Source organism: Antechinus flavipes, chromosome 1 (assembly GCF_016432865.1).
Source record: "Antechinus flavipes isolate AdamAnt ecotype Samford, QLD, Australia chromosome 1, AdamAnt_v2, whole genome shotgun sequence".
NCBI classification, from domain to species: domain Eukaryota; kingdom Metazoa; phylum Chordata; class Mammalia; order Dasyuromorphia; family Dasyuridae; genus Antechinus; species Antechinus flavipes.
Genome location: NC_067398.1, coordinates 168,528,613 through 168,550,679, shown reverse-complemented (window position 1 = coordinate 168,550,679; position 22,067 = coordinate 168,528,613). Strand labels below are relative to the sequence as shown.

Genomic DNA, 22,067 nt, shown 5'->3' with positions numbered 1-22,067 from the left:
ATTTAACATGTATAGGACTGCTTGCCATTGAGGCGGGGGGGGGGGGGGTGGAGGGAAGGAGGGAAAAAACTGGAACAGAAGTGAGTGCAAGGGATAGTGTTATAAAAAATTACCATGGCATGGGTTCTGTTAATAAAAAATTATTTTAAAAAAGAGAGAGAGAGAATATTCCATGCTCAAGTAGAAATGTCTGCTCAGATTGGAGAAAATGAGTTCTGGTGATTTCATGCTTTTAGTTATTTTACTGCTGATAATAACATTTCTTTTTTTTTTCCCTTGTAAATGTCATGCAAAGCTACAAAATTAGCAAAAAAGGAATATTAGTGTTTCTTTTTCTGTTTCATTTTTCCATAGTGTAAATGATATCATATCATAGTGCAAATGATATCAGCAGTAACATTAATAAATAGTTACCCAGTTGATTGGTACTGTTTTTCATTTTCATTTATCAGAGTATTCCTTTTTTGAGACAATACAGAAATATACTTAGAAAAGGAGGTATAAGAAATGAACTATTTGGGGCAAAATCAACAAATAACTCATTAAACATTCTTTTTTAGATTAAAAAAAAAACCTCACATTCACCCCCTCAACCCAGTTCATTAAGAGGGAGAGTGAGGATGGAGGTATTCACACCTAATGAAATCATGGATCTTTGAGAATAAAGACAAATGACATTATGTGCTTAATATTTGTTGAAAGAAAACATGTCAACTAAAGGCTATGGCATAACAGTTTTTGAAAGTATAACCTTCATTAGCTGATGACTATTAATTTCATCTGTATTGTAGCAAAAATAATTGTGGTCCTCTTCAAATCCTGCCCATTTACATGTACTCTCCTATTTTCCACATCAGATATCCCCCTTAGTCATCTCTTCTTCCTTTAGTAGCCATTCTCAACTTCTCTACTGCATCTAAACAAGCCTGCATCTCCCTCTTTCCTAAAAATCCTCAAACTATCAGCTTATAAGTGGCCATAGAGGCAATTGTATAACCCTGGGCACACATGCAGCCATAGAGGCAATCGTGTAACCTCTCTTTGTTTTAGTTTTCTCAACTGTAAAATGAGGATAATAACCTCTGTCTCATTGAGCATCAAATAAGATAATTTAAAAATACTAAGCACAGTGCAAGGCATATAAGTAGGCTTTTAATAACGTCTGTTCCCTTTTTACTTCCTCTAAATCTCAACCTCATCCCAACCAAACTCATAGAAAAATCTGTTTCATTATTGCCTCCATCTCTCTCTTCTCTCATTCATTTCTTAACTCTTTGCAGTCTAACATTTGATTTGATTTGAATTTGTCCTCTCCAAAATTGTTGATGATTTCTTTATTGCCAAGTCTGATGGCCTTTTCTCAGTCTTCACCTATCTTGATTATTGCTTTTTTACTTTTTTTTTTAACTAGTGATAATTCTCTTCTAGATATCTTTTCCTTTCTGGGTTCCTGTGACCTTGTTCTCTCTTATTTCTTCTTCTGTGCATCTGAACAGGTCCATCTCAGTGACTATTATTGAATCATAACTCATGTCACACATACCCTTTTGGCTGTACTACAAGCTACCCTGAGAGAGAGAAAGAAACAAGAGTGTTAAGGACCATGCCTAAGTAAAGGAGCAGGTCAGTTCTCCAAGATCCTCCACAGCTGTGAATCATAAACTTGAAGGAGTTGCAAAGCAGCCTTTACTTATGCAGATGTTCCTTGTGGATTGGGAATGAAATAAATTGGAGGCAAGAGGGAAGAAGAGAGAGGTCAGACAATGCAACTGCCTCTCAGTCTCCTTGTATTATCATCATCTGCTCACATGAAGAGATCCATTCTACAGGTCTGAGTTAGACCTCCAACAGCCATGGCAGGTGGCTCCCATATCACAACACAAGAGGCCCAGGTGTTATTAGTCAAACTGCTGCCATCACCTTTACCAGAATATCCAACATGCAGTCTTGCTGCTCCAGATGGGTTAAAATGTAATTGGGAAATATTTAACAAAGAATAAAAATACAGTAGAACATGGATAATGTGTGATTTTTCTAAGTTAATATGTGGCCTACAGGGATCCTCATGTACAGTCTACTGAGCCATGTTTCTTTTTGACATCATTGACCTTGATTACCACTTCCCTCTATACTCCAGTGAAAGCAACCCAGGACTGAACCCAATAGCACTTGGAATAGTAATGTCTTAAGAGATCAACTCTATCTCCAGCCTGATCCTTGCAACCATCATTGAGGGGAATATTCACTGTGAAGCAGGGACCCACCTTCTTTAACAACAGCAATAACCAGTAACCAGTTGCCATCAATAGGAAGACAAGGCCAAGACCCTGAAAGATTATGGCAACTTCCAAAGCAATATTCCTGATTCTAGCTCTGGCCCCAAAGCCACTATTTTGGGAAGCAACTAGAAGTAGTGAAGACATGAGGGAAAAATAGTTCTTGGCACCATCGAATGGTTCAACATCAGAAATAGATGTTACTTTATCAATGGAAGTAATATGAAACAAGAAGTGTTACTATATGCTTTGGTTTTATACCCCAGAGATCATCTGGTTTGCCACTAAAATCTTGTGGGTATGTTATTTCTTTCCATTAAAATATGAACTCATTGACAGCAAGGACTGATTCCCCTTTTCTATTTGTATCCTAGTACTGAGAATAATGCTTTGCACAGTATAGGCATTTAATGAATACTTTTTCATTTGTTCCTACACCCTATTAGTCCAATCTCTCTGGTCACTAGTCTCATATCACCCACTGACAGTTGAATATAACAGAATTCTTCTCCCGTCCCCCCTAAAAAAATCTGCCAGACTTCCTATTTCTGTCAAGAGTACACTAACATTCCAGTCCACTTTGGTATCATCTTTAATTCTTCATTTTGACTACTACATTAAATCAGAAGCCAAATGTTGCTGTGCTATCTCCATAGCTTTTCTTTCATCAGTCCACTTTTCTTTGCTCATAATTGAAGCTCTCATCACCTCTGTCTTAGAATATTCAGTAATCAACTTTTAATTGGTATTCCTGCCTCAAATATTTTGCTTCATTTCAGTGTAATTGTGATAGTTATTTTCTTGAAGAGTAATCATGATTAAGTCACTATTCTACTTGTCTCGCTTTTTAAGTCTTTCATGACCTGACCTAAACTTGCTTTCCCAACTTTATGACATATTCTTCTTCATATATACCATGGTCCAGATATCTTCATCATCTACAATCCTCAATCTCCTACCTCCATGCTTTTTAAGTAAGTAAATGTTGCATTTTAAAGTTTAATAAAAAGACAGAAAATCTTGGCATTCCCCTCTTTCTGTAATGCTGTCACTGCTTACTTGGACCATTTAGAATGTCTAACTTGCTTCAAGATTCAATTCAGATAATACCTTCCATATAAAATCTTTCCTGCCTTCACCTTCCTATCATCCACCTTAAGATTCTAGTGCTTTTTCCCAAAAAATATTTTGTGTTTATTAAGAATATATTCTTTAGAGTGCATTTTTTAATATATATTAGATTGCTTGTTGGCGAGGAGGGGGAGAAAGAAAAATTTGGAACACAAAGTCTTACAAAAGTGAGTTTTGAAAACTATCTTTACATATATTTGGAAAAATAAAATACTATTGAAGTAAAAAATATATAGGGTCTTTATGTACATGCTATCTTTCAAGAGACTTTCACTTTTCCTTGTATCTCTTCCCCAGCAGAATGCCTTGCACATAGTAGACACTTTATAGATATTCATTGATTGTAGCTAGTTCTGCACATTTTTTATGAATGAATCTTCATTTCTGTGTAACATCTTGTAGTTGGTAAATAGTCTCCATTAAAAAAAATTGTCCTTAGTTTTATAGTTAAAACCACATTTAATATTTAGTAGAATTGATAATACAGCTGGCTACTTCCTTAAAACATCTAAACTCTAGAGGTATGCTTAAATTTTGTTTTACACACTTTTCATTATTTCTATTAACCATTAATTTATTGGTTTAAAATTAATGGTTACAAAAATAAGCCAAGGAATACATTTATATAAATATTCCAAGCCAAGATTCCATTAAGAATGATTTTTGAAATAATGCCTAAATGTTTGGCATGTACCATAGAGATGCTTTTTTCATTCCACTAATAAGATGATTCTTATCTTGTCAGGGTTAACCTATTTAATATCAATTTGCACTTATATTTTTGCTGAGTGTATTTTCTCTAAATCAGGAAACTTTTTCCTTTGCATTGAAAAAGTTATTTATTATATTTTCAGGAGAGGGTAAGGTGGTTGCATAGGATTTTATTGAGCTAATATGTTCTTTCTGCCTTGGCAGTTCAGAGGTAACAATTCATTTAGCATCTATATTTACACAAGAATGAATAATACACTTTTTTTAAGTGCCTAACAAAATCAACAATAACAGTTAAATCATGCTCCAAAATGAAACACTAAAAATCCTCTCCTTATATATGTATCTGGGTATTTATTTGCATGTAAAATTTCAGTGGACTCACTGATATCCTAATATTTCATAAGTGTTTTATGTTTTCTGGAAGCTGAAATGGCCTTATGAATAAAAGGACAGGTTTGGAGTAGTGTTAGAATCCTTCCTCTGATACGTAAACCAGCTGGGGGATCCTAAGCATTTTGCTTAACACCTAAGACTCCAAAATAATGTATATAAATCGCCACAAAATTTAAAGCACTATATAAAATGTGAAAGATTAGGTAGTTTTGTTTTCCCTACTACTACTACTATTTTCAAATGATTCTCCGATACATGTGCATGGATTATATTACAACACTAATGATATCCTAAGTCCTTACAAAATAAATAAATTCTTTGTGTATTTTAATAAATACCATCACGTAGTTCATGTGTAACTTCAAATTGGAAATTTCTAATTGCAGAGAAATTAAAAGAAAATATTAGTAAATAACTATTGTGCTATATATAAATTTGTTACTGGTTTTAGGAATAAGGAGATAATTAGCAACAGTGTCTTTGGTATGCAGATATTGGAATTAGAGTTCATGTTTACAGAGGAATTAAATATCAATACATTCTACAAAATGAATTTATTATTGAATTGTTAAAATGTCAACTTCTATTTTTTATAATCTACAGTCTAAGAACTTACGGTTTTCTCAATTGGTTTTCATTTAAATTAGGATATAAATTTTCTGTTTCAAAGGATAGAGCATTTAAAGCTAATTGACTCAGTCTTTGTGTGTGGTAACATTTGTAAAAATTTCTCTCCTCAATGGCATTAATTTACCCTGAAGTTGACCTTTTGAACACAGATTATTTATATGAAATGGTGTTCTGGCTTCATGTGAAAATGAGGAATAAGTAAATTTCAGATTTAAACAAAAGTAGCCAGAGGGGAAAGGCTAACTTGTAATGAATTCATCATACCAATGGAAAAACTAGCTTGTAGGAATAGTTTACCATTACCAGTATTCACTGATCATTTTTTCCCTTTTTTATCCTATACAGACTGTTGGGTATATTTTGGAAGTGTGCCAGAATTGGTAAGTATCTTTTTTGTTTCCCACCAATCCTTCAGCTGGAAGTTATTTATCAACCTTGTTTATATTTTATATATACACATAAATCAGCTTTAAAAGCACAGGCTTCCCAATTTGGTGCTATTCAGTAAAAATTTGCAAATATTCATAAAATTCTTTCTCAGTTGGCATTTAAAAGTATACTGCACAATGCTGACTAACATTTCACTTATAGAGTTGGTGAGCCTCATTTTTTCTAACTCAACTCTCTCAACTATAAAGCATTAATTATTATGGAGAGGTAGATTCAGACATTTATAGTTTATTATTTTCTGTAATTTATTTCATATTGCATACTATTTTGAATTACCATTCTTATGCTTATGGAATATTGGTTTTCTATCACTCTACAGTGAAACATTAAGGGGGAAAAGTAGAAAATATTCAGTAGTATGTCAACCAAATCTCATGTTTTCATAGAGTTGCTGTTTCTCATTGAGTGAACTTTTTTTTTTCATTTCTTAAATAGAGTTTAATAGTTTCAAAGTTTACAAATTTAGATTATTTTTCTTAAAATGAAGAAAATATATTCATTAAAAGGGATGATCAGTTCTAATTTTTGCATTGTTTTTTGAAGTATGATTGTACCATTAGGCTAAATACTAATGCTACTGACTATTCCTTTACTTGTCATTGCTTTACAAAATTTCTGCATTTCATAATCATAAGAAATATATTCAGAAATATCCGTTGCATTTACATATAGCTCCATTTTCCTGAAAGTCATTGATACAATAATTTTCTCCTTTCTTTTATTTTTCCTAGATTTAGATTTTTCTTAAAAAAAAAAAAAAAAAAAAAAAAGCTTAACTGAAACTTGAATTCATATGTAAACTTTGAATTAAAGCTTTAAAGTAGATTGCAGACTCCTTAAGGTATTTTCCTCACTTAAAATGCCATGATTTTGACTGTATCTAGTTTTGATTCCTAACATGGAAGATATAGAACACTTGGAGACAGTTGAACATTAAAAATAAAAACTTAGAAAATGTTCATTAAAAGGTTGTTTAATATCTAGCCTTAGGAAAAAAAGCTTTTAATTGATATAAATTTGAAGATAGTTATGATATGAAAGATAGTAACCAACTGTTTATTCTTAGACTGAAAATTGAATGACAGTTTACTTTTTTCAACATCTACAGTTTTTGTTAGACAAACTAAAAACATCATTGACTGTAATCAAAAGGAGATAGAAAATGTTAAGAAATATTCTCATGGGAACATAGAATAGTTTATCTCTCAGACTTGTGGAGGAGAAAGAAATTTGTGACCAAAGATGAACTAGAGACCATTACTGATCACAGAATAGAAAATTTCGATTACATCAAATTAAAAAGCCTTTGTACAAATAAAACTAATGCAAACAAGATTAGAAGGGAAGCAACAAACTGGGAAAACATTTTCACAGTTAAAGGTTCTGATAAAGGCCTCATTTCCAAAATATATAGAGAACTGACTCAAATTTATAAGAAATCAAGCCATTCTCCAATTGATAAATGGTCAAAGGATATGAACAGACAATTTTCAGAGGATGAGATTGAAACTATTACCACTCATATGAAAGAGTGTTCCAAATCATTATTGATCAGAGAAATGCAAATTAAGACAACTCTGAGATACCACTACACACCTGTCAGATTGGCTAAGATGACAGGAAAAAATAATGATGAATGTTGGAGGGGATGCGGGAAAACGGGGACACTAATGCATTGTTGGTGGAGTTGTGAACGAATCCAACCATTCTGGAGAGCAATCTGGAATTATGCCCAAAAAATTATCAAATTGTGCATACCCTTTGACCCAGCAGTGTTTCTATTGGGCTTATATCCCAAAGAAATACTAAAGAAGGGAAAGGGACCTGTATGTGCCAAAATGTTTGTAGCAGCCCTGTTTGTAGTGGCTAGAAACTGGAAAATGAATGGATGCCCATCAATTGGAGAATGGCTGGGTAAATTGTGGTATATGAATGTTATGGAATATTATTGTTCTGTAAGAAATGACCAGCAGGATGAATACAGAGAGGACTGGCGAGACTTACATGAACTGATGCTAAGTGAAATGAGCAGAACCAGGAGATCATTATACACTTCGACAACGATGTTGTATGAGGACATATTTTGATGGAAGTGGATTTCTTTGACAAAGAGACCTGAGTTTCAATTGATAAATGACGGACAAAAACAGCTACACCCAAAGAAAGAACACTGGGAAACGAATGTAAACTATCTGCATTTTTGTTTTTCTTCCCAGGTTATTTATACCTTCTGAATCCAATTCTCCCTAAGCAACAAGAGAACTGTTCGGTTCTGCAAACATATATTGTATCTAGGTTATACTGCAACATATCCAACATATAAAGGACTGCTTGCCATCTAGGGGAGGGGGTGGAGGGAGGGAAAAAAAAAATCGGAACAGAAACGAGTGTCAATATAAAGTAATTATTAAAAAAAATAAATAAATAAAGTATATAATATTAAAAAAAAAAAAAAGAATTAGAAGCTATGTGAGAGGGGTAGGAAGAAAGAAGTGGGGTCTATGGGATGGGACTAGTTACTCCTGGAATTTCTTCTTAAGATACTAAGAACCTGATTGATACATGGAGATATATGATCTTAATAAATTTTGTTCAACATAAAAAAAAAAAAAAAAAAAAAGAAATATTCTCATGGTTATGACTTTAAAAGCCAAAGTTTACTTATAGCAAAGCCAAAGAAGCTTAGGAGAAAAGAAGGTGAAAAGAAAAACAGAAAAGGATAAAGGTAAACAAAATGTTTTCAAACACACTATCTTAGGACAAGAGAGAGAAAAGCAGCTGGAGCATAGCAGCAACCTAAATTCATTCTCTGTAAGGGCACAAGGAGCCATAGATATCCAAATGCGTCTAATGATTGTATCAGTATATATAATAATAATAATCAGTGTTTTCAATAGTAATTAATCTTGATTACCAAGAAAATGCTTAATTGTGGTCAATAGATTCTGTTTACAAAATCAGAAAATTATATTGTTTCCAAATGTTTCCCAATATATCCCACCCCTCCATGCCTTGTTAGAATGCTTTCTTCTTAAAAAACAGTTAAAATCAACCATCAATTCCTGTATTTGATAGCATGTATAGCATCCAGTATCCATACTTCTTCATCTGCTCTCCAAATCCAACATAAATCATTTCACTTGAGTTAAAACTATGTTTTAGTCACTTTGTCATTCAATTTTACTCATTGCATGTCCTTGTCTGATTCTTCTTTCCATACTGTGTACCAGTTCATGCATATCCTCCCATTTTTTCTCTCTTAATTTCTTATGTACATTGTTTATTGCAGCATAATAATATTCTATTACTTTCATATGTTGCCATTTGGTTAGTCTTTCTCTTATTGAGTTTTTGCTTTATTTCCAGTTATTTGCTACCACAAAAATTTCTGTTTGGAGCATTTTGCTATTTGTGGGACATTGCTTTCCTATCATTGGCCTAAAAAGATTTTTCAAGTTTTATTGGAATATAAGATCCTTGTAAGCAGGGATTATTGCATTTTCCTTGTATCTTTGATGATGCTTAATAAAATGCTTGGCATAGCATTGAGATAATGGATCCATGAACTATTCCATGTTAATTTTAAAACATCCAATATATAACTTTTGTTCTATTGTAATCTTCAGCTGTTTATCTTAATTTTCTCACCCCATCTTTTATATATATCTATAGAGAGAGAGAGATATAGAGATATAGAAGTATATAAATATATATAATTTTTAGCTATGGAGAGTTGATGTAGTATAATGAAAAGTAAACTGTATTTGTTGTGTGAAGGCCAGAATTTGGATTCCACCTTAGTCCATTAGCCATGTGACACATCATAATTCTACCTTTTTGTGACTCAGAAGTATCATCTTTAAAATGGGTGTAATAATATTTGCAGTCTTAAAAGATTGTTATGAGAGGAAAGTGTTCCATAAATGTTACAGTGTGGTGCTGCATTAATATGTTACTGCTTTCTTTTTTTTTTTTTTTTTTTTGGACTATATTGTCACCTTTACTTAATATTTGACACTGTGGAATTTCAACAGTTTTCACAAAATGATTTAGAAATGGCAATACCAAAATTTTATTTCCTCAGAGATGTCTTCTCTACACTCAGAATATACACACACAAACAAGGAAACTTTTAAGTGAGAGAATGCACAGTCCAGATCATCTTCTCATCTTACACATCATATTACAACTGTTTTACATTCACTTTGCACAGACCTAAAATCAGACGAGTGGTAACATGCTTACCAAGTTCAGCTAAAAGATGTTTAACTCTACCACATGGCAGTCTCTTTTAAGAAAATTAAAAGCAGAAAAATGAAACCCATACGTAAATTATAATGTTCAGAATTGGAGGAGGAGGATAAGAACTTCCTCAAAAATTAATTTCCAACAGATGGAAAATTGCAGACAATATTAATTTCCTCAGTTATTTGAGGTTTAACAAAACTTTGTACCAGATGACGCTATCTTGCCATAACGACATAGTGTGACACTTGCTTTGGGGATCTATTAGTGAAATCTGCATAAGTATTGCATGTTTCTGAAAATGCTGGACATAATACTTTTTTGGAGGAAGTTTTCAGTTAATCAGTAGGATTGCAAACTTTCTGCCTTAATCAATGATCCCAAAAGGTAAGCTCAATTAAATAATGTCAGACTAAGAAACTTGTTTCTTCCGCAGCCACCCACTCCTCTTTCTCTACTCCCTTCAAAAAAAACCCCAAAAAGGGTTTTGATTCGGCAAACCTAGAAACTTCTCTCGTATTTTGTGAATGTGTACGTTAAGCAAAAGCAGATATGTTTGTTCAATTTATAGTCTGGAGGAAGTAAAGTTTATTCAGGATATTTTTGTGAATGGCCTAAGGAATTTTAATCTATTAGATGACAGTTCACAGGAACAGCACTAAGTTGAACTTTGTAAAGGAGAAAAGGATGTTTTGAATATTGAATAAGTCATTTTATAAATTTAAAAAAGTTAATGAAGTTTTGAAGAGATTGCACCATGTACTTTGTACTATGGAAGATACCATTTAATGTCTCTTAATTTCAGTTTCTTGAGTAATTTTCAGGGATAAGATAAGTTTCTCTCTTTAAAAGTTCAGATTGAACCTTTCCCAGTAAGATCTGGAGTGAAGCAAGGTTGCCCACTATCACCATTATTATTTAATATCGTATTAGAAACACTAGCCTCGGCAATAAGAGTCGAGAAAGATATAAAAGGAATTAGAGTAGGCAATGAGGAAACCAAACTATCACTCTTTGCAGATGATATGATGGTATACCTAGAGAACCCCAGAGATTCTACCAAAAAGCTATTGGAAATAATTCATAATTTTAGCAAAGTAGCTGGCTACAAAATAAATCCCCATAAATCCTCAGCATTTTTATACATCACCAACAAAACCCAACAGCAAGAGATACAAAGAGAAATTCCATTCAGAATAACTGTTGATACCATAAAATATTTGGGAATCTATCTACCAAAGGAAAGTCAGGAATTATATGAGCAAAATTATAAAAAAGTCTCCACACAAATAAAGTCAGACTTAAATAATTGGAAAAATATTAAGTGCTCTTGGATCGGCCGAGCGAACATAATAAAGATGACAATACTCCCTAAACTAATATATTTATTTAGTGCTATACCAATCAGACTTCCAAGAAAATATTTTATTGATCTAGAAAAAATAACAACAAAATTCATATGGAACAATAAAAAGTCGAGAATCTCAAGGGAATTAATGAAAGAAAAATCAAATGAAGGGGGCCTAGCTGTACCTGATCTAAAATTATATTATAAAGCAGCAGTCACCAAAACCATTTGGTATTGGCTAAGAAATAGATTAGTGGATCAGTGGAAAAGGCTAGGCTCACAAGACAGAATAGTCAATTATAGCAATCTAGTGTTTGACAAACCCAAAGCCCCTAACTTCTGGGAAAAGAATTCATTATTTGATAAAAACTGCTGGGATAATTGGAAATTAGTATGGCAGAAATTAGGCATGGACCCACACTTAACACCATATACCAAGATAAGATCAAAATGGGTCTATGACCTAGGCATAAAGAACGAGATTATAAATAAATTAGAGGAACATAGAATAGTTTATCTCTCAGACTTGTGGAGGAGAAAGAAATTTGTGACCAAAGATGAACTAGAGACCATTACTGATCACAAAATAGAAAATTTTGATTACATCAAATTAAAAAGCCTTTGTACAAATAAAACTAATGCAAACAAGATTAGAAGGGAAGCAACAAACTGGGAAAACATCTTCACAGTTAAAGGTTCTGATAAAGGCCTCATTTCCAAAATATATAGAGAACTGACTCAAATTTATAAGAAATCAAGCCATTCTCCAATTGATAAATGGTCAAAGGATATGAACAGACAATTTTCAGAGGATGAAATTGAAACTATTACCACTCATATGAAAGAGTGTTCCAAATCATTATTGATCAGAGAAATGCAAATTAAGACAACTCTGAGATACCACTACACACCTGTCAGATTGGCTAAGATGACAGGAAAAAATAATGATGAATGTTGGAGGGGATGCGGGAAAACTGGGAACTAATGCATTGTTGGTGGAGCTGTGAACGAATCCAACCATTCTGGAGAGCAATCTGGAATTATGCCCAAAAAATTATCAAACTCTGCATACCCTTTGATCCAGCAGTGTTTCTATTGGGCTTATATCCCAAAGAAATACTAAAGAAGGGAAAGGGACCTGTATGTGCCAAAATGTTTGTAGCAGCCCTGTTTGTAGTGGCTAGAAACTGGAAAATGAATGGATACCCATCAATTGGAGAATGGCTGGGTAAATTGTGGTATATGAATGTTATGGAATATTATTGTTCTGTAAGAAATGACCAGCAGGATGAATACAGAGAGGACTGGCGAGACTTACATGAACTGATGCTAAGTGAAATGAGCAGAACCAGGAGATCATTATACACTTCGACAACAATATTGTATGAGGACATATTTTGATGGAAGTGGATTTCTTTGACAAAGAGACCTGAGTTTCAATTGATAAATGACGGACAAAAGCAGCTACACCCAAAGAAAGAACACTGGGAAACGAATGTGAACTATCTGCATTTTTGTTTTTCTTCCTGGGTCATTTATACCTTCTGAATCCAATTCTCCCTATGCAACAAGAGAACTGTTCGGTTCTGCAAACATATATTGTATCTAGGATATACTGCAACATATCCAACATATAAAGGACTGCTTGCCATCTAGGGGAGGGGGTGGAGGGAGGGAGGGGAAAAAAAAATCGGAACAGAAACGAGTGTCAATATAAAGTAATTATTAAATAAAAAATTAAAAAAAAAAAGTTCAGATTGTTCTACAGACCAACAAGCACTATTAAGATACTCTCTGAAGTAGCTCAGAGCCAGGTAATTATGGAAGAAATTGGTGGGAAAACCAGACTGCTTAACTCAGTTAAGAAAGTTTTTATCTCTGATTGGTAAAAATTAATCATGGCAACGTTAGGTCAGGAATATGCAAGAACAACCCCAAAACAACAAGCATATGAACATGTCTTAAATACTGGAGTTCTAGATACTTATTTGCTCAAAGATGGTCTTCAAGGTATTTTAGGTATAGAAATGTAATAGTAATGGACAGAAATTCTTATTTCTAAGATTAAATTTTATGTCTTTTTTGCATTTTCATTTTTGAGCTTGTCTTCAAACCCATTACTAAAAATGTTGTTTAATTGACTACTTTCCTGCTTATCATCACATATATATGCTTATATTCTCCTGTGAATAATCACTGTCTACCATGAAGTCATTCATATTTTAAAAATACTTTTACTACTGTATTGATTTCTCCTTCTATCTTAATATTAGATTTTTTTCTGGTATTATTTAGAACACACATTTAGCTTCTTTATCAACTAATTTAGTGGTTTCATCTTTCTTGTTTATCTTCCACCTTGTGCTCGCTCCACTGCAGTTCTTTGTGCCTCTTCCTAGCCATCAAAAACTGTAATATGATAGATTATGAATTTTCAGGACTTCCGATATTTTTTAAAAGCACCATGTACAGTAAGAAATAATTCTTATAAGTTTAAAATTAAAGATAAAATTGTTTTAATAGAATTCATGCTTGATTATATAGTATTTGTGTATGAATAGTGGCTACTATATTGTACTTGAAGAATCAAAAGGCCTGAAGTGGAATCCAGCTTCCCTTCGTAGAATTTAATTAACCCTTAGTCATTTAATCACTTTCAGGCTCAGTTGTTCTCATTAACATCTCTTACCTCACAGGATTATAAGAAACAGATGAGATAACACAGGCAAACTTTAAAATTTTATACAAATACTAACTACTGTTTTAGGCATCCATTGTTTTCATGTGCTTTTATGCTTTGATTCTCCAGCTAAAGGATAAGTATCTTCCAATTTTGTACTGCTTCTCCATAGTGCTTATTACAGATATACGCCCATGTTATGCACTCAGTAAATGCATATTGAATCAAAGAAAATAAATGGCTTTTTTTTTTTTCCCCCAACAGGTGAACGAAAGAGTCCCTATGTAGCAGTATGCTGTATAGTCATGGCATTCAGCATCTTATTCATCCAGTAGCTGGGAAAATGGCAGAATTTAATTGCTTTCAGATTTCTGTAGATAAAAGACTTGCCTACAGGAAACTATGGGAAGAATGATTATTGACCCTTTAAGCTGTGTACCTTGATTGAAAGACTCTGGTTACTGTTCTCAATTATATGTGTTAATGGACCAAGGTTGTTCTCTATAAATAAGATGCAACTGTTAATACCCAAATAGATATCTGTATAATGATTGACCTTATTTATAGTTTTGTCAGTACAATGGCATTCTGTAAATGTCATTCTTTTATGTCACCTGTTGATCTACAGGAGGTATTTCTATTGCATATAGTAGAAAGCAAACTTGGTAAGTGATTGCTCAAGTTCCTTTCTATGTAATTTTTGGGGAAATGTGTCCTTATGTGAGAACATTTCTATATTGAACATTTTTGTTATTTGAAAAAAATGGTTGGATATTATGCAAGTGTTCATTAAAATTGCATTTGTATCTAATAATGCTTTAAACATGTTTTCCCTGCAACTCAATTTGTACTTAGTTTTATCTATAGCTTACAATATTTTCCAACTTTATAAATCAGTCTTTGCAGTACATATACAGAAAATTTGCTAAGATTGTATGTAAGAGTGTTATAAGAAAGGTATTATTTTCAGATCTCTTTACCAAAAGAAAAAAAAAAAAACATGAATTCTTAAAGATTTTCACAGTTAAAGCAAAGAACTGTCAGAAAAGTTTACTGGGGTATTTCCCCCTTGAAATCTACATATACAGATGTCTTAAACTTATTTAAATAACTGCTGCTAAAGAAAAAACATTTGAAAGATGAAGTGAGCTAATTAGAACAATTGTGAAATGATGGTTCCTATGTTTCATTGATTTGGATCTCAAGTCTTTAATAATGAAACAGCTATTTTCATTGCCAGAAATTTAAACTGCCCCTTCCCCCAAAAAAGACCATAAAAATAAATCAGTTGGTCCATACTAGTGATTTTTTGAAAGCTTGATCTAAAGTTGTCTCAAGATATATAACTGGTATATGTAGGCATTGAAATCCACTAATTTAGTATTCTCTATTATTAAAAATATTTGATACAAATCATTTTCAGATTGAACAAAAGAATAATATCAATAACTTTTAAAATAACAAAATATACAAATGCAATTTATGTACTTTGCAAGAGTGCAGTTATTTTTATGAGTCTTCAAAAGCAAAAAACAAAAAAGAAATTCACATGATTGAGTACAGTTAAAATTTCTTTGTTTCAACTGTAAAGTTAGAACTTGTGAAACATTTAATTATTTTAAGTGAGTTTTTTTGTCTTAGCAGGTTAATAAACTTAATAACAATAAAGCTCTTGCTCAAATATTAATGTGAACATTTTTATAAATAGAATCACTGGGCATTAATCAGCTTCCACTTTTCAAAACCTTTGTTGCCCATTTATTTGGTCAGATTTGTACTGTGTGTCCAATGGGATCCAACTTTTTGAGAGAAATGATAAATTTCAAATCTGAGAAGAACCCTAGAAAGCATTTAAAGTACTTCCTTTCTTATTTATGATTTTTAAATTGGTGAGAACTGTATTAGAATAGTTCTGCTAAACTAAAATTATCCTTTATAGAAAAATTTAGTCACTCTTTTCAGTCATAGTACTCAACAAAAAGTGAATAAATATAATGGGGTTTTAGTTTGGGTTTTTGGATTTGGGGATATATATCCAGGAATTGTCTGAAGTTTTCTCATTTGTAGAACATTATTTTGTTTTGTTTTCCATTTTTAAAGTTAATTTTCAAGGGAGAAGAAAGTCATGGAAATAAAATCTTTTATAAAAATTTGTATTATTGTCTAATCAACATGATTGTATTGGCAGTTATTCTCAATTGACTGGTGAAGCAGCAGCATCTTAAACCATGAATGTTAGAAAATATTTGAGGAAAGTTTTTTATGTAAATTTGTTTTTTTAAAGATGGGGGAATTGATTTTTCATTTAAAGAAAAAGTAGAGGAGTAAGATGTCATTATATTGATTTGTATTGTATTTTTAATACATTGGACAGTGGTTAAAAGTGGTCTAATGTACTTCAGACAAGGAATCAAGTTGATATCTCTTTCTCTTTCTTGATTCCTAATTGTAGCACTAGATCTAGGATTTTTGGGGTATTTAATTCAGCAAACCTTAAGCACCATCTTAGAGCTAAGTACCATACTGTTTTCTAGAAGGGGAATATAAAAATTAGCTAAGACTTGGCTCCTGCCCTTATAAGCTTATTAGTGGACTTGAAAAAACACACATAGATATATTACAAAATAATACTTAAGTGTATCAGTAGTAAATACTAATCACCTGCTATGTACCAAGCACAATACTGAGTACTGGGGATACAAAAAGAGGCAAATGATAGTTTGTCCTCAAGAAGCTTATATCCTCCCTCTGTCCACATAGGATACCATATCCTTACCTACACATACTCTTCTTAAAAGCATTTTTTTTTCTTTTGCACCTCTGAACCTTTTGGGGATATTTTAGAGTTTACTGGCTTGATATCTTTATGACCAGGCCTTAAATCAAAAGCAATCTGATTCTAATTTGCCACCAATTAGGTCCTAGGTTGAGCCCCATTTGATCTTTGCATTCTGATTGACTCAGATTGAATATAAATAGTTGTCATTTCTGCTTTGGCCAGAAACCTTGAAGGTCTTTCCCTTCCAGATTCATTCATTCACTTAGATATTTTTTGGATTAGTGAAAAAGGAGATTCTTAGCCTCAATTACTGTCTAGCCTTAATTACTGAATGGGTGCACCATTAGTCAAACTGAGACCTATTGAAGACCTCAACTTAAAAAGACCAAGATCTCCTATTTCATCTAGGACCATCTCCAATTGTCTTGATCTATATCTGATCACTGATATGGCCTCCAAATATCTCTGGAGAGGAAAGTAGAGCAGAAGACCTTGCCCAGCCCTCCCTCACTGAAATCCAGTTCACTTATACCTCATGACTCTCTTCAAGAATGAAGGACAGACAACAATCTAATGGGAATACTACAGTTTGGCTAGAACCATCAAATGTATGGCATTATTGGTGAGACCAGAGAGATTAATGTTAATAAACTCCTTGATTTTAATCCATCTTAAAATCTGTATCTATAGCACCTAGTTCAATTCTACATAATATGAAATTGCTTTAGAATGATCATTATGAGGAATTAAGTGTTTTGAAATGAAATATAAAATGGAATTTTTGCTGAGAAAACAAGGAATAAGATTCACTTTTATGTACTGTCTGGATTGTCCTTGGTAAAATATGTAGGATAGTAAATATCTATTTTAAAGTTATCCGAGATGACACTGAAGAGTTGTCATTTAATTTTCTATACTTAAAAAAGCATAAAAACCTCAACTGTCATGGGGTGGGGTTAGAAGTTGGAAGATCACTACATATGGTAGACCTTGAGACAGTCAATTTACTTTGGATTTCTTTAATCCAAAGGACAGAATAGACTTTAAAACCCACAGAGGATTCCCTCTTGTTTTTCTGGGAGAGTAGAGATATGGATTAAGGACTAGTCTATTCTGTGAGACAAATGCTAACAGGTTAAATACTGACAACCCTTCTATGGTTTATCTCAAGTACATTGTAAGGGTGCTACTGGAACAGATTACAATGGAAAGTTTTTTTTAATGAACCTACACCCCAAAGATCCTCTCTCTGCTTTAGTACTTCTTGGAGTTGAATTTGTGACATACTAAGTGGTATACTGGATACAGTGCCAGGTCTGGAGTCAGGAAGACCCAAGTTCAAATTTGGCCTCAGGTACTAATTGTGTGATTCTGGACAAGCCACCTATTTGTCTTGCTTTCCTCATATGTAGATAGATGGATGGATGGGTGTGTGGTAGAATGTCTCTGCAGTGGAGTTTGAATCCTTGACAGTTCAGCTCAAGAAAGAACCTCAGTGTCAGGTACCTTATTTTGCTGGGTCATCTTCAGAATCTTCCTGAAACAATTCAAATGGAACCAATTCAATTATATCCACTAATGATGGAGTAAAATAATTTAATTTGGAATCACAGGACCTGATGTTGAATCTGGGATCTATTAATGCAACTCTGGACTTGTTTCCTTAGCCATCAGAAGAGGACATTGAACTTTCAAGGTCCTTTCCATGTTCTTAACCCTATGATCTTTTAATATGATCCTTTTTTATAAGCTTAGCATATCACTTCATGCCTTATCTCATTTGATCACACACCAATCTTGGACGGTGTGTCTTATAGGTATTATTTTCTCCATTTTATATAGATAAGAAAAAATTTAAATCTTCATGACAAGGTCCAACACTATTGTTTTGTCCTATTTTGCAAGGCACTTTGTTAAAATTACTAGGGTTACAAAGTGAAGGTTACACAAGCAAATGTGACTTCATGGAAAATCATGACTGCCTGAGCATTTGTGTTTTATAGTTACATTTTGGTTTCCTCTAGAAAAAGAAAGGAATATAATAATCCTTTCAACCAAATACAACTTCTTTAGGAAGAGATTTTTCATAGCACATAGTGTGCTTTGGTGACTGAGTAAGCTCTTTAGAAGCCAGCCTGCATATTTTTTTCTTTTTAAAAAGAATTATTACTTTTGATATTGTTTTTAAATTTTGAATTATAATTCTCTCCTTCCAGCCTCTTCCCCATTTATCGAAAGAAAACAATGTGATATCAATTATACATGTGAAATCATGCAAAAACATTTCCATGTTGGCCATGTTGCTGCCCCAAGAAACAAGAAAAATAGAGTTAAAATAGTATAATTTCAATTTGTACTCAGCGTTTTATCAGTTCTTTCTCTGGAGGTAGATAGCATTTTTCATAATGAGTCCTTTGGAATCATCTTGGATCATTGTATTGATCTATCATTTGTAACTCATAATACCTAAGATTTACATCATAGTTATAAGATTTGCAAAGTTTTTTTATGTGTATCATTTGAACCTCTCTGGGGGTAGGTGTTGTTATCACCATTTTACAGATGATCAAACTGAGGCTGAGAGATTTTCTTACTCAGTCACATAGTAGTAAGTGTCTAAAGCAGAACTCAAAACTCAGTTTTTCTCCCAAGTTTAGTACTTTATCCACATGCCACTTAGCTACATAATATCTATTATTACTGTAATAATTAACATTGAATTCCATTGATGTGGCAAAAGGATAATGTGATTGAAAGAGTGGCAGTCTTTGAAATGAGATGATGTGAGTTCAGATCTTGATTCTGCCACTTATTATATGTAGACATCCTTACCTTCTCTGAGGACCCTTCATTTTCTCAACTGTAACATAATAGATTTTAATTAGAGGCCATTAAGGTCTCTATGAACAAAAAATTTATGATTCTCTGAATCAGTTTAGATCATGGGATTGAGAATTTGGAATGTCCAATGCCCTCATTTGACAGTTAAGGAAACAAGTCCAGAAGTGAAGCTTGCCCAAGATCATACATATGAAGTAATAGGTCCCAGATTCAAAATCTGATTCCAAACCAAATTTTTTTTACTCCATCATTAGTGAACACTTACAACTGAATCACTTATATTTTAATTGTCTTAGCTAGACTCTGAAGATCACCTGACTAGATAGATAAGGTACCCAACAACTGGTTTTTTAGCTGAACTGCCAAGCCAATCATTCAAACTCTACAAAGAAAGCCAATGGCCTCATCACATTGTTTGAATACCAAATGTACATTTGACTAAAAGATTTATGGAAAATTATCACAAGGCAAGTGCTCAAAGTCAAAAGAGGTAATACAAGGACAGTCTCAAGATCTTTCAGAAGAACTTTGTTATTGATTGTGAAACTTGGGGAACACTGGCACAGGACCCCCTAGAATGGCATGCCTGCATCAAAGAAGATGCTGGGTTCTATGAGCAAAGCAAAATTATAGTAGCTCAAAAGAAATGTGAAATACACAGATTTAGAGACATCTCTTTCCCAAACGATCATGCCAACAATTTGCCCAACCCATGATAGGATCTTCCAACTTTTTATTGGTATGCTCAGTCCCAGATGGATACACTGTACATTGAACCCAATATTGTGATGTCATTTTGGTCATCTTTAAGCACAAAGGATAAACAACAGCAATACCACTAGCTCTGTGGCCCAAAGCTAGAAAGGTAAAAAAAGGAAAAAGAAAAAGGAGCTCTTTGTAGTGGCAAAGAATTGGAAATTGAGAAGATATCCCCAGTGAGGGAGTTTAGAGGATCTCCTTATGTCAACTACTTATATTGTGCTAGAGTGAGCTTTTGAAAATTACATATATACATGATGAGTTTTAATTAGTTAAAAGGTGAGCCAAAAAAAAAAAAAAAAAAAAAAAAAGCAAATAAAGGTAAAAAGGCAGAAACAAAGCTCATTGTATCCTGATAAAAAGCTAACCAGATGAGTGGCGCTTTTTTTAAGGATCAAAAAATAATTCCTAGCATTTGGAATAAAATGGGAATGAAAGGCTATCTCCACTGTCAACATCTCTTTGCATTCGTGACTAACCAAGGTGAGATTAGATTGAGGGTTTGGTTCAGTTTGGTTTTGGCAGAATAAATCATTTTAGCTTAACATATTACTATTTCTTTTAACATTTTTTAATTATAGTTTTTTATTTACAAAACATATGCATGAGTAGTTTTTCAACACTACCTTTGCAAAACCTTCTGTTCCAACTTTTCCCCTCCTTCCCGCCACCCCCTCGCCTCGATGGCAGGTAGTCCAATACATGTTAAATATGTTGAAGTATATACTTTTAACAACCTTTCAAACCAAAATAGGTTGGATTGTTTCCCCAAGCGACATGGAATTCTAATTCCTCCAGCAATAGTTTAAATCTACTTCAGAGTATTGTGATAGCCATTAATTGCTTGCAATTAGTCTCTAATCTGTTATTGGCTAAAATAGAGCCTGCCAAATAATTCTAATTTTCTATTCTGAATAACCTGGATGAGTTATGATACTAAGAATCAAACCAATTCTCCAAAGAATACAGCCAGTTAAGTGATATGAGCCCTTTGAGAAATAGGTGTACGATGTGCTGATATTTTACTGGTTGTTAGATTTAATAAAGAGATTCATTCAGTCTTTTCCAGTACTAAATTCTGGTTCTCGGTAAAGGCTGCTCAGGTAAGCAAATCATACTATCTCTGAATTTGATAACTGTGCATTTCTGACCCTAGGAAATATCTAAATATGAATGGAAAAGGAGAACTTAATTTCCTTTATGATAGGAGGAAGGAGAATTACAGGGTAGAACAAAAGGCAACTTAGTATCCTTTATAAGAAGTGTAAACTTTTAGAGCACAAATCATATTAACAGGGAACACATTTCCAACTCAACAGGTAAAATGCATGTTATTAACTGCCCAAGGTGAGCTGATTTAATATAACTGAAAGGACAAGATCTGTTTCCAATTCAAGCAGTTTGCTTTGATAATATCAATTAATAGCATATTTACCTATAAATAAATTTTCTTAAAAATCAACTTAGAGAGAAAGCACACCACTTGCATTAACCAATCCTCTTTCTCCAATTCCTACCCCTGTAACTGACTTCATGGAGGGGTAGCTGAACTAAAATATGTGCCACCACAAGCTCCATGCTACCTGGTTACAGTCCTCTGGGCACAGGCAAGGACCACAAGAATATATCAAAAAATTTCAGTTTTTGCCTCTCAATAGCAACCAATGAATTATAAATTATAAAAACAATTATGAACCACTTTAAAAAAAAAAAAAAGGAAATTAGGGGGAAAAACTCTCAAACACCATGATTAAATCAGGAAAATATATTTTAATAGGAACAAAGTCAAAGTTAGAAAGGTTTTTGTACTGTTATAAATGG

At 33.1% G+C, this 22,067-nt stretch overlaps 1 protein-coding gene across 2 annotated transcripts in view; it reads left to right on the top strand.

Moving 5' to 3' along the window:
- Window positions 1–16,021, top strand: part of TMEM167A (transmembrane protein 167A) — a 46,567-nt gene extending 30,546 nt beyond the window's left edge. The window contains exons 3-4 of one of the 2 annotated variants that reach the window (XM_051992976.1): window positions 5,490–5,524; window positions 14,132–16,021. In XM_051992976.1, coding sequence (XP_051848936.1) covers window positions 5,490–5,524; window positions 14,132–14,202 — 106 coding nt within the window. In that variant the 3' untranslated portion in view covers window positions 14,203–16,021. The other variant, XM_051992966.1, reaches the window with a different exon arrangement.
- The last annotated feature ends 6,046 nt before the right edge of the window (window positions 16,022–22,067 follow it).